This window comes from Haemorhous mexicanus, chromosome 10 (assembly GCF_027477595.1).
Source record: "Haemorhous mexicanus isolate bHaeMex1 chromosome 10, bHaeMex1.pri, whole genome shotgun sequence".
Classification (NCBI taxonomy): Eukaryota; Metazoa; Chordata; class Aves; order Passeriformes; family Fringillidae; genus Haemorhous; species Haemorhous mexicanus.
The window spans coordinates 25272112-25286050 of record NC_082350.1 but is presented as its reverse complement, the minus strand read 5'-3'; the positions used below and the strand labels follow the sequence as shown (position 1 = coordinate 25286050).

The 13939-nt window shown below is 59.2% G+C and overlaps 2 protein-coding genes across 2 annotated transcripts in view; one reads left to right on the top strand and one right to left on the bottom strand.

Annotated features, from left to right (window-relative positions):
- Positions 1–2658: 2658 nt before the first annotated feature.
- SHOX2 (SHOX homeobox 2) lies at positions 2659–8969 on the bottom strand. The gene is made up of 5 exons (XM_059855873.1): positions 8609–8969; positions 7369–7577; positions 4947–5004; positions 4759–4861; positions 2659–4714 (listed from the first exon to the last, which is right to left on the bottom strand). The coding sequence occupies exons 1-5, from the start codon at positions 8874–8876 to the stop codon at positions 4441–4443; spliced, it is 912 nt and encodes a 303-aa protein (XP_059711856.1). The 5' UTR covers positions 8877–8969; the 3' UTR covers positions 2659–4440.
- Positions 8970–10678: 1709 nt separating this feature from the next.
- RSRC1 (arginine and serine rich coiled-coil 1) overlaps positions 10679–13939 on the top strand; it is a 101814-nt gene continuing 98553 nt past the window's right edge. The window contains exons 1-3 of the mRNA XM_059855872.1: positions 10679–10726; positions 11187–11229; positions 11585–11779. Of these exons, the coding sequence (XP_059711855.1) occupies positions 11592–11779 (188 nt within the window). The 5' untranslated portion in view covers positions 10679–10726; positions 11187–11229; positions 11585–11591. The remainder of the gene's footprint in view (positions 10727–11186; positions 11230–11584; positions 11780–13939) is intronic.

The following is a 13939-nucleotide window of genomic DNA, read 5'->3' as shown; positions in this document are numbered from 1 at the left end:
TTTAAAATTGAGCACAACTTTTCCAGGTCCCTGCAGAGCTTTGCTGCCCACCTCAGAACCACCAAAGGGATGCAGGTCTCCTGCTTTTATTCCTCAGACCTAGGCAGGAGGTGACCTTCAAGGTGCCCTTTCACCTGCTGGCACCTCAGAGTGGGGGAGATCAGGCTCAGAAATAGCCAGGGACTGAGGATTCAAGGGCAAAGAGAACGGGAACAGCCACAAAATGGAACAAGTATCAATATTTACTGGGCAGGAAAGAGCACAGGCTGTCCTGCTGGCACAACACATCCTTTATCCCGTGGCTACCCAGCCACAGCTCCCTCCAAGGGCTGCATCCCCCAGAGGCTCGGGAGCTTTTGCAGTGCTGCTCCTCCAAAAGGCAGCTCTGAGAGCTCGGCCTGGAGGAGGCTGAGCTGTGAGAGAGCCCCTCGGGACACAGCAGCTCTGTGCCCAGGACTCTGCCCCTTTTCAGGCACGCTGTTTCCTTCCCTGCCCTGCGTGGAGAGCTGAGATCCAGGCAGGATCTGTGGGGCTGGAGCTCCCTGCCAGAGCTCTGGCTGCTCCCTGCCCTGTTCTCCTCGCTCCTGCTGCTGCAGAGACACAAGAAAATGTGGGAGCTGCCCCTTCAGCCCTGCAGAATCCTCATCAGGGCCTGCTGGGGCACCCCACGGGCTCTGCCAGGACAGGAACAGGTGTTTGCTCCTTCCTGCAGCATTTCTGGATCCCTTCTCCAGCCCCCCTGCCCAGGCCAGCACGTCTCCCTGTCAGTCCCACACCAAAGTTTTATCTGCAGGAAGCACGGATTGTGAGAGCTGGCTGGTTCCTGAAATATCCATAATTAAATTTGGGGAAATCTACGGGGTTTTATAGAGGTTCAGACGCTCTAAGAAATAAAATAGAAACAGAAGAGTCCTGGCCAACTTCTGTTGGCCTGTAGACTTATTAGGGATTCCAGTCCAAGGAAACCAGGAATGTGAGTATTCCTGTCCAAAAACATCCCGTTAAGGCTATTTTATTTTAATCACAGCTGTGCTAAAAACCACACAGTTCTCTCACACCATCCAATCACCTTCCCTGATAGGATGGAAGCCCATTTTCCCTGACTTTTTATTACAACCATCTTGAAGACAGACGTGCCAAGAGCTGGGGGAAGGTTTGAGGTTCCCACCACGTTTGTGTTACATCCCCAAAAACCTGCACAAGGCTGCTGGGCAGCTCCACCTCCACCAGGTGTGCTTTAAGCAGAGCAGGTAGGACCTGGCAGGTTTATTTGGAGGAGGGAGAGGGTGGCTGAGGCTGGGGCTGAGCCTGCCATGCTCTCATGCACGTATTAATGAACTGCTCTATTCGAGATCAATCGACAGCACCGGTACTTTTATTGACTTTATAATTAGCAGTATCTTACTTTTGCTGGAATAAAGCCGTTTTACCTAATGCAAAATCTATCATTTCCAGCCCGTTCTTAGCACAGGAACGGCCGAGCTGCTTTGGCTCTCGCTGCCTGGGGCCTCTCCGGGAGTGCCCCGACTGTCCCTGTCTTCATCCCTGTCCTTGTCCCTTTCCTTATCCCGGTCCTTATCCCTGCCCATCCCGCGGGGACACCTCGGGCTCTCCCGTCGCTGCCCGCCGTGTCGCAGCCGGCCCGAGGGACCCTTCCCAACCTTTCCCGAACCTTCCCCGCCCTTCCCCGGCGGGGGCTCGGGGGCTGCGCGTCCCCCGCCAGCCCCGTCCATCGCTGGCCCCGGAGCGGCTCCTCCCGCCGGGATTTCCCGGAGCTTCCCGGCGCCCCGGGAGGAGCGGGAGGAGAATCCCGGCGTGGGGGAGGGCCCGGCCCGGAGCGCCCCGGGAGCGGGCGGGTGCGGGCAATGCCCAGGCGGGTGCGGGCAATGCCCAGGCGGGTGCGGGCAATGCCCAGGCTCGGTGCGGGCAGTGCCCCGGCTCGGTGCGGGCAATGCCCAGGCAGGTGCGGGCTCTGCCGGGCTCGGTGCGGGCTCTGCCGGGCTCGGTGCGGGCAATGCCCAGGCGGGTGCGGGCAATGCCCAGGCTCGGTGCGGGCTCTGCCCGAGCACGGTGCGGGCTCTGCCGGGCTCGGTGCGGGCAATGCCCAGGCTCGGTGCGAGCTCTGCCGGGCTCGGTGCGGGCAATGCCCCGGCTCGGTGCGGGCAATGCCCAGGCTTGGTGCGGGCTCTGCCGGGCTCGGTGCGGGCAATGCCCAGGCTCGGTGCGGGCTCTGCCGGGCTCGGTGCGGGCTCTGCCGGGCTCGGTGCGGGCTCTGCCCGAGCTCGGTGCGGGCAATGCCCGGGCTTGGTGCGGGCAATGCCCAGGCGGGTGCGGGCAATGCCCAGGCTCGGTGCGGGCAATGCCCAGGCGGGTGCGGGCAATGCCCAGGCTCGGTGCGGGCAATGCCCAGGCTCGGTGCGGGCAATGCCCAGGCTCGGTGCAGGCTCTGCCCGAGCACGGTGCGGGCTCTGCCGGGCTCGGTGCGGGCTCTGCCGGGCTCGGTGCGGGCAATGCCCAGGCTCGGTGCGGGCTCTGCCGAGCTCGGTGCGGGCAATGCCCAGGCTCGGTGCGGGCTCTGCCCGGGCTTGGTGCGGGCTCTGCCCGGGTGCGGGGGGTCCCGGTGCCCCCGGATCCCGCCCTGGAAAAGATTCCGAGCCGTTCCGCTTTGCTCGCTTTTATTACCTGAGGGAACCTGACAGAACTCGTAAAGACACAATTGCTATAGAGCGTCCGCCGGCCGGCTCGGCTGCCGCAGAGAAGCCCAACGCGAACGTCCCGGTTTGTGCAGCCGAAACTCGGGGAAAACTCACAGAAAGTGGAGGGAAAAAAATGTTTAAAAAAAGCTGCGCGGAGGCGAGCGGCGCTTCCTCGTCGTGCTGAGCGCTATCGGCGTGTCGCGACATCTACGGAGCGGAAAGAAACGTGCGAGATCTACAGGAGGTGAGAACACGGAAAAGAAAGAACATCACAGCTGGCTGGACACCGACAGTCCCGGCAGGGAGCTGGCACCGGCCCCCGAACCGTCCCCCCGTCAGTCAATAGGCAAAGTGTCTTAAATTCATTACTTGGCACTTATTGAAATTCGTGACGTCGAGAATGGATTAAAAAAGGTGAAGCAAACCTGAGTGAAACAAAATATATTGTACTGACAACAAATGCAATGAGATAACAGCATCTTGCTTTCTTTTTTTTTTTCTCTTTTTTCTTTTTTAAATAACTTAAAATACACTAGAAAAAATATGGTCAATATAAATAATTTTGTTTTCATGGAGAACAAATAGATACAAAGCCCGTCCATACCAAAGTTCGCGTAGAAGAGCTTTCCCTCTGTCTTGGCAATAAGCATGAGGGTCAGATGGCAAAATCTGGGATAACAATCACTGACTGCAGGGTACCCCAGGTTAAATAGCTATACGTCTCTCAAATAATAATAATAATAACCAAAAAAATCACAAGGTTACGTGAATAGATACACCTTTATGAGATAAAATGTAAATGTTTGACAGTCAACTATCAATTCACAAGTTATAGCCAAAATAAACTTTGTTCGTGTGTATCAACATATTTTACATGTACCCAGTACCTCTTATTGGAATTTGCCGTGGTGTCAAGTGGTGGATGGGAATTAAATACTCTCTTTTTTTTTTCCTTTTCCTTTTTTTTTTTCCCCCATTTATTTTTGCCCTCGGGACAGGAGATCCCCGGCAAAGGGAGGCAAAGTCCGCTCTCCTGGTGCTTTCTGCTCCCTTTTATTTCAGAGGTGGGACAGCAAACGACCAACAAAGATTTGAGAGTGGAAAAGGTAGCGCTTGATCTGCCTCTCTCTGCCTGCTTCCCTCCAAGATTAAAGGAGAAAGAACCCAGCCACGTTTGTTTGTTTGCTTTTGTGGTTGTCTCGGTTTTTTTTCTACTAAAGATGAGGGTGAAGTGCAAGTGAATCAAAGGACTCCATCAATGAAATACAAATACATGCAACCCGGAATGCTGCTGGAGGAAGTATCCCGGACAGTTTCCCATTAGAAATTCGCAGAGAAATCATTGTCTTTTTTTTTTTTTTTTCCTTTTTTTTTTCTGTTCGTCGTAGTCTTTTTTTTTCTTTTTTTTCCTTTTTTTTTTTTTTTTTTGTCGCTATTCCAGACGTGGTTGTTAAACTCAAGTACCTGATGCAACGTGAAAGGAGGCCCGCCTCTCTTATCAAATTTCTTGTATTAAAGTGAACTTCGCAGAAAAAGGTCAGTTTCAAAACCTGTGAACTTCCCAGCTGCGCGTCCTCTAATTCCTTAAATAAGTATATATCTCCCGTCCGTTTCTCCTCTCCCTCGTTTCTTTCCTTTTTCCTTTTTTTTTTTTTTTAACTTTTTTCCCTTTTTTTTTTTTCCCCTTTTTTTTTTGGAAAAAAAAAAAAATAACAACAAAGCAGCAGCAGCAGCAGCAGCGCGGTCACAGCCCCAGGGCGGCGGCGTGTTTCTTGGCCTTCAGGCGGAGGTCGGCGATGCTGGAATTCTTGCTGGTGGTCTTGGCGGCGGCGGCGGCGGCCACCACGGAGGCGGCGGAGGCGGACTCGGCCAGGGTGGCCAGCGGGAGCCCGAAGGGGGGCGCGGGGAACATCATGTAGGGGGCGTGGGCCAGGTGCGGGTGCAGGTGATGGTGCGCGTGGGCCACGGCGCTGTCCAGCTGCAGCTGCGCCTGCACCTGCGGGGACAAGCGCAGGGTGGCCCGTGTCACCCCCCGGGGCCGCGCGGTCACCGAGCCACCCGCCCGAGCGCACTTGCCTGCTGGAAGGGCATCCTCAGCGCGCCCACGTTCACGTAGGGAGCCACCCGGCAGGCCTCGAACTGCGTGGCGGCCCCGATCAGCACCCCTGGCCGGGGGAGCGGAGCGGTCAGCGCCGGGGGCCGCGGCCCGAGCCCCCCGCGCGTGCCCGCGGCGCGCCCCCGGCCCGCTACCTTTGTGCAGCTGGTTCTCCTGCTTGCGGCACTTGGCCCGGCGGTTCTGGAACCAAACCTGCGGGGAGCGGAGCGGGACACGGCGTCACGGCCGCGCCTTCCGCCGGCAGCCCCAGAAAGCCGCCCGGAATAACAACGGCCACGATGGCAATCCATAGAAATGGTTAAAAATAATAACGATAGAAATGGTTAAAAATGCCCCAAAGCCCGCGGACAAAGAGGCGCGGGTGCGCTGCGCTCCCCCCGCCCGGCAGCCCCCGCTCCCCAGCTCCGAGAGGCAGAAGGGAAAGAGCCCAAACCCCCCGAAAATGGCCAAGCGCAGCGTGCACGCCCCGGGGAAATGATTTCCCGAGCCCCGGGCTCCTCTTTCCGCGCCAGACTCCCAAAAGGCTGAAATCGCCCTCGATACCCACTGCTGGCGGGCGGTAATGGCCTGAGAAGCTCGTGCTCATTAATAAATAAATTAATTAGCTCTATCTTACAGAAAAACTCAACAACAACAGGCTTTTATGACTTTTTATCTTCTTTTTTTTGTGGGGGGTGGAGGAGAATCACGGTCCTAAAAGCTTCGCTACAAAGAAGTTTCGAATTTCTCTGTTCACTGGAGTGTAGCACAGAAGCGGAATAATTATCTCATTATCATAATAATCTAATTTGCTTGCACCGAAGAGGCTGCCCCGTTAGACGAGAACGTACTTTTAATATTGGAAATGGAATCGTTAAAATAAATTCCCAGCCTGAAGTTCTGCTGGCTTTGGGAAAGGAGGGAGGGAAAGGAGGAGAGCCGGTCTTAAAACATGCCCGTTTTAACCCAGGGCTCTGCAGCGCATCCCAGCAGCCACATCGGCCAAGGAATCCTTTCCCCGCGGCCAGAAAAAAGGAAAAAAAAAAAAAAGAAGATAAAAAAATTGCATTTTTTGAGGTCTTATTTAAAGAGACAAATATAAACGGGAATTCCTCCCGCCCTGTCATTTTCTCCAGCCAGGGAAAATCTGCCCAAGAGCCACGTTCGCCCTCAGCCTCCCGTGGAAACAAACGCGCCTTCCATAATTTACAAATTAGAGCAGATACGAGGCAAAATATTATTGAAAAGCGGTTTTTTTCCGGGAGGATTTCTAGGGAATGGGGTTTAATCTATGTAAATCTCCAAAAGTTATTATGCACCCTGCGATTTGGCATCATGGGAGCGCGGATTATGCGCCGCCGCCGCCTCCTTTGTCGAGCACCTCCCTGCTCCATTTTCCACAGCCAACAACTTTTTGCCTTGGTTTTGTTAGGGTTTGGTGAACAGAAATAAAAAATAAATTTAAAAACCACGAACAAACACAATTAAAAACCAACCAACCAAAAACCAACCGAGCAGCCAGAAAAAAAAAAAAAAAGAAAAAAAAAAGCAACTAAAAAAAATTAAAAAGGAGGGGGAGAAGAGAAGGAAAATGAAGACTTTTATTTTTTTACTTCAATTTTTTTTTTTTTTTTTTTTTGTGGTTCAGGCTCTGCCAAAAGGTGCTGGTTTTGAGTTTTTTCGGTTCCCGTGCTGGCTCTGCCTCTGTCCTCACAACCTTACACGATGCAGGGAAACCCCCCAAGGACTGAGCGCATACTTGGGTGCAGATGGTGCCTGCGAGCACAAAGATTGAGGGGGAGTATCTGTTACAGCGATACTTTCCACCAGCTGCAGATGTTCGGGGCCTAAAACTTCTCCATGTGTTCCAGCAAATAATGACCATCATTTTCTCTTCTTTTATTTTCAGAACGGAAATACACCGGAGCAGCTACATTTGTTCTCATTTGAGGGATCCCCTTCCTCCCCGCTCCTCAGCTCATCCCGACAAAACTCGCAGAAAGCAGCCCAGGGACCCGTTTGGAAAAAAACTTCGGGAGGGTGCAAAGCGCAGGTTAAACCCAGAGAAGCCGCGGCTTCCAGGGAGGACAGAAAGCTCAAAATATCTCGGGTTAATCCCAGACTTTCTGTATTTCATAAACCCCAACAAAGCACCCTCGCTCAATTTTCGTGCCGTTTCAACATCTAAGAACTACGAGGCGAAACGGTTTGAAAATGCATCTGTCATTGTTTCACTCTGCGGTGTCTAATTCAGTTTATGGTCATGGACATCCATGACGGGAATCGGTGTCCATGGATGAGCCGGGCAGCGGCACCGGGAGCGGCTGCCGAGGCAGGGATGGCACAACGGCGGAGCTGGGAGAAACCGCGGCAGAACCAAGGGACGGGGACACAAATCCCGGGCAGGCAAAACCCTGCGAGGCCGCTGGCAGGTTTGCCGGTGGAAGTTGGGAGCCGGGGAGCTGCGGAGCTGCCTCCTCTCCCTGACAGAAGGATGGGGCTCGTCCCCATCATCTCCCCGGCTCTTCCCGAGCTGCCCCCTCCCCCGAGCACACGCACCCACGCGGCCCCGGCTACCTGCACCCTGGCCTCGGAGAGCCCCAGCCGCTGGCTCAGCTCCTCCCGCATGAACGCGTCCGGGTAGTGGGTCTCGTCGAAAAGCCTTTCCAGCTCGTTCAGCTGCTCCAGGGTGAAATTCGTCCGGCTCCTCCTCTGCTTGATTTTCGTCTGCCCTTCGTCTTCCATCGCTTTCGCATCCTCCTTGCGCTCCTTCAGCTCTGGGGACACTGGGCACGACACAGCAGTCAGAGCGGCGGGGCCGGGGGCACCGGGGCTCGCCCCGCTCCCGGCGCTCCCGGCGGCCGGGGGGATGCGGGCGGGAGCCCCCCGGGGCCGGGGCAGCCGGGAGCGGGGCCTGTGCGCCCGGGCCGCGCTAGGCCGCCTCGGCCGCTGCCGTTCCGGGCTCCGCCGCTGGCTCCGGTAACCGCTGCCGGGGGGAACGGGGTCCGCACCGAGCCCTCCCCTCCGGCCCCGCCGCGCCCCCGGGGGATGCGCAGCAACAGGTCCCCGGAGTCTCCGCCGGCCGCCGCGGCCCCTCCGCGCCCCGCGCCCCCCGGGATCCGCTTCTCCTCGGTCAATTCTCGGCCGGAGACGCGCTCCGGGCCGGAGCGCCGGGCCCGCGCCCCGACCCCCCGGGGCCGCCCGGCCGGCACGGCCCGGTCCCGCCGCGGCTCCCCGCCGCACCGATCGCCTCATTGCGGGCATCCGATCGGGGATGCTCCGGGCGCTCCGCCGGTCCGAACAAAAGGGCGGCAGCGACCCGCGGGTCCCCGCAGCCACGGGCACGGGCCCGGCCGCTTCCCGCAGCGCCCGAGAGCGGCGGGCGGCCCCGGTGCCGGCCCGCGGTACCGCGCGGAACACCCGCAGGCGGATCTGCCGGAAGCCGCGGGGCTGAGCGTGGGCAGCGCGGCCCGGCCCCACGCGAGTCCGCGGAGCCGCGGGGGAACGAACGGGCCCGCGGGGCCGGGCTTTCGTTGGCGGCGCGGCTTCCCGTGGGATGCCGAACGGGAACGAGATCGCGTTCGGAGCAAGTTAAATCCGGGTTTAAATATTTTAATCTAAAAACTTCGAGGCCGGCCGCCGATCTCCCGCGGCTGGGAGAGCCCGGGCAGCCGCCCATCACCGCCGGGCGCAGCCTCCCCGCCGGTCCCCGGCCACCCGCGACCGCGGGCCGCTCCGCGCGAACCGACCCCGACGGGGAAAGGGGAGGAAGGGGAAAGGGAACGGGAGAAGGGGGAGCCCGCGGTGCCGCCGTTACCGTCGCTGAGCTTGGGGGTGGCCGCCTCGGCCGCTCTCTCGGCGGCGGCGTCGGGCTCCCGCGGCGGGGAGCGCCCGGCCGGCCGCGCCGCGGGGCTGCCCGTGTCCTCCCGGCCCGGCTCCGCCGCCGCCCCGCCGGGCTCCCGCGGGCCGCCGCCGCCGCCGCGCAGGGGCCCGCTCTCCAGCACCTCGCGGTAGGTGATGAGCTCCTTCTTCTCCTTGGCTTTGGGATCAAACGACTTGGAGACGAACGCCGTCAGCTCCTCCATGGCTCAGGGGCGCGCTGCCCCGGCTCCCCGGGCGGGCATCCACGGGGCGGGGAGGCGGCGGCGGCGCCCCGGGCCGTGCCGAGCCGGGCCGGGCCGTGCCGCCCGACGTGCAGGGCTCCCGGGGTCTGACAGCGACGCCGCGATTGAAGTGGCACTATTTATACTTTGCAAAGCCGGCCCCTTGTTCCCGGCGAATTACCTCCCCTCGGAGCTCTGAATGGACCCCTTCCTTCCTCCCTTCCTTCCTCCCGTCCTCGCCGGTCGCCCGCCCGCCGCGGGGCACTGCGGCCACGGCACCGCCCGCCCGCCGCGCGCTGCGCCCTAATTAATTTAATTAGGCGCGGGACCGTGCGCGAGGTCCCGGGCGAGCGCGGCGCGGAGAGGGGCCGGGGCGGCGGGGGAGTGGCCACCGGGACGCGCGGGGGGGCGGCGGGGACGCGCAGGCTCCGCGCACCGCCCCGCGCGGCTCGGGTCAGCCCCGCGGCCCCGGGCACGGCCAACCGGAGCGGCCCCGGCCCCGGGGGAGCCGCAAAAGTTCCTCCGTGGGCGCCCGAAGGCCCCGAGAAACCGAGGGGACAAATGACAGCGAGGCCGCGGCCGCGGAAGGAGCGGGCGCGCAGCGAGGCGCCGGATTAGAGCCGATATCGCCGATATTGGTTTCCCTTTGTTTTTTTAAATCCCACCGCGGAGCACTTTTGTCGAAGGAGCTCGCCTCTTTCCCACCTTCGCTAAATTCTAATAAATTATTCAGAATTGTTTAACTCTTGCGTGCGTATCGATTTTTCATTGACCTTTGGGGCGATGACTGCACATAACGGAGCGTTCATTTACCGGGGCGGGTTCGGGACCGGGGATGGCATCGGGGTTTATTCCGAGCCGGTCACACGCGGCCGTGTCGCGACAGGCAGCGAGTCCCGGTGGCCCCGCGGGTCGCGCCCCCCGGGAGCCGCTCCCGCGGGGCGTTTTCGATTCCCGGGGCACCGGACACCGGGGGATTCGGTGTGACGGACCCGCCGCGGCTGCCGACCGGCCGGGTGACCCTCGCCGACCCCTCCGCCCTGATATTTCGTTTATCCCCACGCGCGTTCCGCCGTTCCCGTGGCGGGGGAGCGCGCGCTCGGGAGCTCGCGTTAAACGAACCCAATTCGGTAGGAAAATCGAATTAAGCGAAGCGATCCGATCGTTCTGTTGCATTTCTCGTCGGTGCCCGGCGGAGGCTCCGCCCGGCCCGGTGGGTCCCGGCTCGGTCCGTGCCCACCCGCGCCCGGCGCGCTCCGTCCCGCGGGCACGGCCGCGGTGCCCACGCCGCGCGTGGAGCGCTGCCCTCCGCCCGCGGGGCGGCTCTCTGTGCCATAAACCCCCGAGCCTCCTTTAACTCTCTGGGACGGAACGAAAACCGCTCCGTGCCGCTGTCACCCGCGGCGGGACATGGGGCGGGCGGGACACGCCGTGCGCCCGTGGGTCGCCGCGTTGGGCACAGTGCGGACAGAGCTCCGTGGGCTCTGCACCCCCGTGGGCAGCGGGACCCCGACCCAGGGACCACCCACGCTCCCCTCCTGCGCGTCACCCGCGGCGTGTCACGCCGTGCACCCGTGAGTCGCCGCGCTGGCCACCGCGTCGGGCACGCTGCAGATAGCGCTCCGTGGGCTCTGCACCCCGGTGGGCAGCGAGACCCTGGCATGACCCCGGCCCGACCCCCGCCCGTCCCGCGTGGGCGCTCGCTGGCGCGCCGCATCGATGGCTCGGCGCTCGCTGTGGCCGCCTGGCCGCGCTCGGCGGTGGATTGGCGCTGCCTGCCCGCCGGCCCGGAAGGCGCTGGGCTCGAACCGGGGCCGCGGCGGCTCCGCCAGGTACGGGGGACAGGGGGGGACACGGGGGCACAGGGGGCACATAGGGGCACGTGATACAGCCGCACCGGTCCCCGAGGGCACGGCAGGGCGGCCGCTGCAGAGTCGGGTGTGCGCAGCGGCCTCCGGTGCGGGCGGTGCGGGGCACGGCCCCGGCGGAGCCCGCACGGGCGGCCCGGCCGTGCTGGAGATGGCCGCGGTGCGCGGGCTTGGCCTCTGGGAAGGAGACCCTGGAGGTGCTGGTGGTGGCGGGGAGCGGCTCCGAGGGGGTCCCGGTGCTCCCGGGCCTGGCCGAGCTCTGCTCGGGGCTGCGCGGGAGCTGCCCCGGCGCGGATGCCGTGCCAGACCGGGCCGCTCTCCAGGGGATGTTGTTCCCTGGTGTTCCCTGGAGCCCTGCGGCTCCCGGCCGTGCTCGGAGGGGTCTCCGCGTCCTTAACGCTGAATTTGCCTTTCTCCGCTCCAGGCGCTCCCCGGTGGATCAGGAGGCGCTGCCCCGGTGACCGGAGGTGTGAGGATGGGCGAAGCTTGGATGGAGGAGCTGAGCGAGTTGGAGCCGTCTGTGCTGGGAAGAGAAGGAGCAGAGAAGGGATCAGAGCTGGGAAGGGGCTGGAGCCCCAGGAGGGGCTGAGGGAGCTGGGAAGGGGCTCAGCCTGGAGAAAAGGGGGATCAGGGGGGCCCTTGTGGCTCTGCACAGCTCCTGCCAGGAGGGGACAGCCGGGGAGTCGGGCTGTGCTCCAGGGAACAGGGACAGGAGCAGAGGGAACCGCGTATTTATATTTATTTTTTAAATATTATAAATACAAACCAAGCCAGGGCAGCCAGCAGCCCTGTCCCAGCTGGGTTTGTCTGCGTTCTGTGCAGGTCGGAGATGGGCCGGCGCTCCTCGGACACGGAGGAGGAGGGCAGGAGCAGGAGGAAGAAGAAGCACCGCCGGCGCTCCTCCTCCAGCAGCTCCTCGGACAGCCGCGCCTACAGCCGCAAAAAGTCGGGCAGGAAATCCAGGTCCAGGTCGCGCTCTCGGGATCTCCCGTCCTGGTCCCATTCCTATGAGAAAAGGTGCATTTGTAGGAGTTTTTAGAAACTCTTTCATGTTGCAGCAGGAAGCTGGAAGGGTTTGGGTCCCACGGGTTGGGATTTTATGGCACAGGTTGTTCTGAACCTTAAGAGAAAGTGTTTTCTCTTAGTCAAAATAAAACCCCAAACCCACCAGCATGACCAGGAATGCCCACACCTCCTTCTCCCCAGGAGAACAGAGCAGGGAATGTGCAGATCCAAAGGGAAATTCTGCTTTAAACTAGGGAAGCCCCAGGAGGTAAAATAACTCTTCCTTTCTTCTGCCAGCAGGGACATGTCCCTCTGCCCCAGGGTGTTCCAAGTTCTATCCAGCCTGGCCTTGGGCACTGCCAGGGATCCAGGGGCAGCCACAGCTGCTCTGGGAATCCCATCCCAGCCAGGAATTCCCAATTCCCACTCTCCCATCCATCCCTGCCCTCAGCAGTGGGAGCCATTCCTTAGGTCCTGTCCCTCCATCCTTGTCCCCAGTCCCTCTCCAGCTCTCCTGGAGCCCCTCCAGGCCCTGCCAGGGGCTCTGAGCTCTCCTGGAGCCTTCTCCCCTCCAGGTGAGCAGCTCCATGCTCCGTCCTGGCTCAGTCTGGCTTGTGCTGGTGAATTTACTGGGAAGTGGAGCTGTAGAACTCTCCTGGTGTCCAGCTGCCCTGGGACTCCAGGAGGAAATGCTCCTGCCAGACCTTTCTGCAGTGGCTGCAGGGTGGCTGAGGAGACACCTCAGGGGGTCATTCCCAGCCCTTTCTCCTGCTGGGATCTCCATCCTCCCCAGGGCAGGGCAGGGTGCTTGGGCACCTTGGATCCCATTATTCCTGCACAGCTCCAGGGATCCCAGAGGGGCTGGGCTGCAGGGACCCCAGGGCATCCAGGAAGGATCCAGGGCTCTGCTTTTGGGGTCCTGCCTTTGCCCCTGGGGCAGGGCATCTGTCCCTGCAGTCCAGGCCCTGCTCCATGCTGGGTTTATCCCTGACCCTCAGGAATCAAGGGCAGCAGTTTCTGGAATTCCTGTCCCTCATCCAGCAGGAATATCACCTTCCCTTTCCAGGAGCAGCCCTGTTCTTCAGCAGTCACCTCTGTATCCTGTCCAGCATTCCAGCTCCTGCTGCCCCTTTCCCTCATGCTGGACCATCTCTGAGCACATCCTGAATTCCATTCTTGTTCATATTGGATATTCACAGTTTGTCAAAATATAATATAATATAATATAATATAATATAATATAATATAATATAATATAATATAATATAATATAATATAATATAATATAATATAATATAATATAATATAATATAATATAATATAATATAATATAATATAATATTTTGTATTTTAATATTAATCACATGGAAAGGCCAAAAATAGGGAGGATTGTAATTGTTAATTAGTTAACTATTAGGGAGATGAAGGAGGAAGTGTTAACATTTGGATTTTGGGTTTAATATCTTTTCTCTCACCTTTCTCCTTGGTGTAGAAGAATTTATTCTTTGAATAGACAAAACTGGGAGGGAGGGGAGAAGGAAGAGACCTTTTTGATTCCTGATTGGACTCAGGAGGGAACTGCCCTTAAATGAACTCAAATGAAATAAATTAACACTGATTAACTGGCTACTGCTAATAGTAGTTAAAGACCCCACCCCAGCTTTGTTTTGTGCCTGGGATGTGGATTTTGGAGGATCAGCTCTTTAGGGCAGCAGTGTCCCTGTGTGTGTGAGTTACTTCTTATGGATTTGAGGCTTCTGGAGGGCCCTGTGAACCCCCAAGTCTGTACATGTAATCCTTGGGTGTTTGTCCCTGCTTTTTGGGCTGTTTGGGGGCAGTGCTGGCCTCACTCCTGGCTGTGTTTTCTCAGTGATTGCTGGGGCTTTGTCCCTGGGTTTTGGGGTGTTTTGGCAGGGCCAGGCTCCCCCCTGGCTGTGTTTTCTCAGGAATTGCTTGGGGAGCAGTGTTATGTTTTTTGAGGAATCCTTGGGGTTTTTGTGCTGTTTCTGGGGTGTTTTGGCAGTGCCTGCCTCCCCCCTGTTTGTGTTTGCTCAGGAATTGTTTGGGGAGCAGGGCCAGGCTCACCCTGGCTGTGTTTTCTGAGCCCTCCCTGGGGTCTGTCCTTGTTTCTGGGGTGTTTGGCAGTGCCAGCCTCACTCCATCTATTTTCTG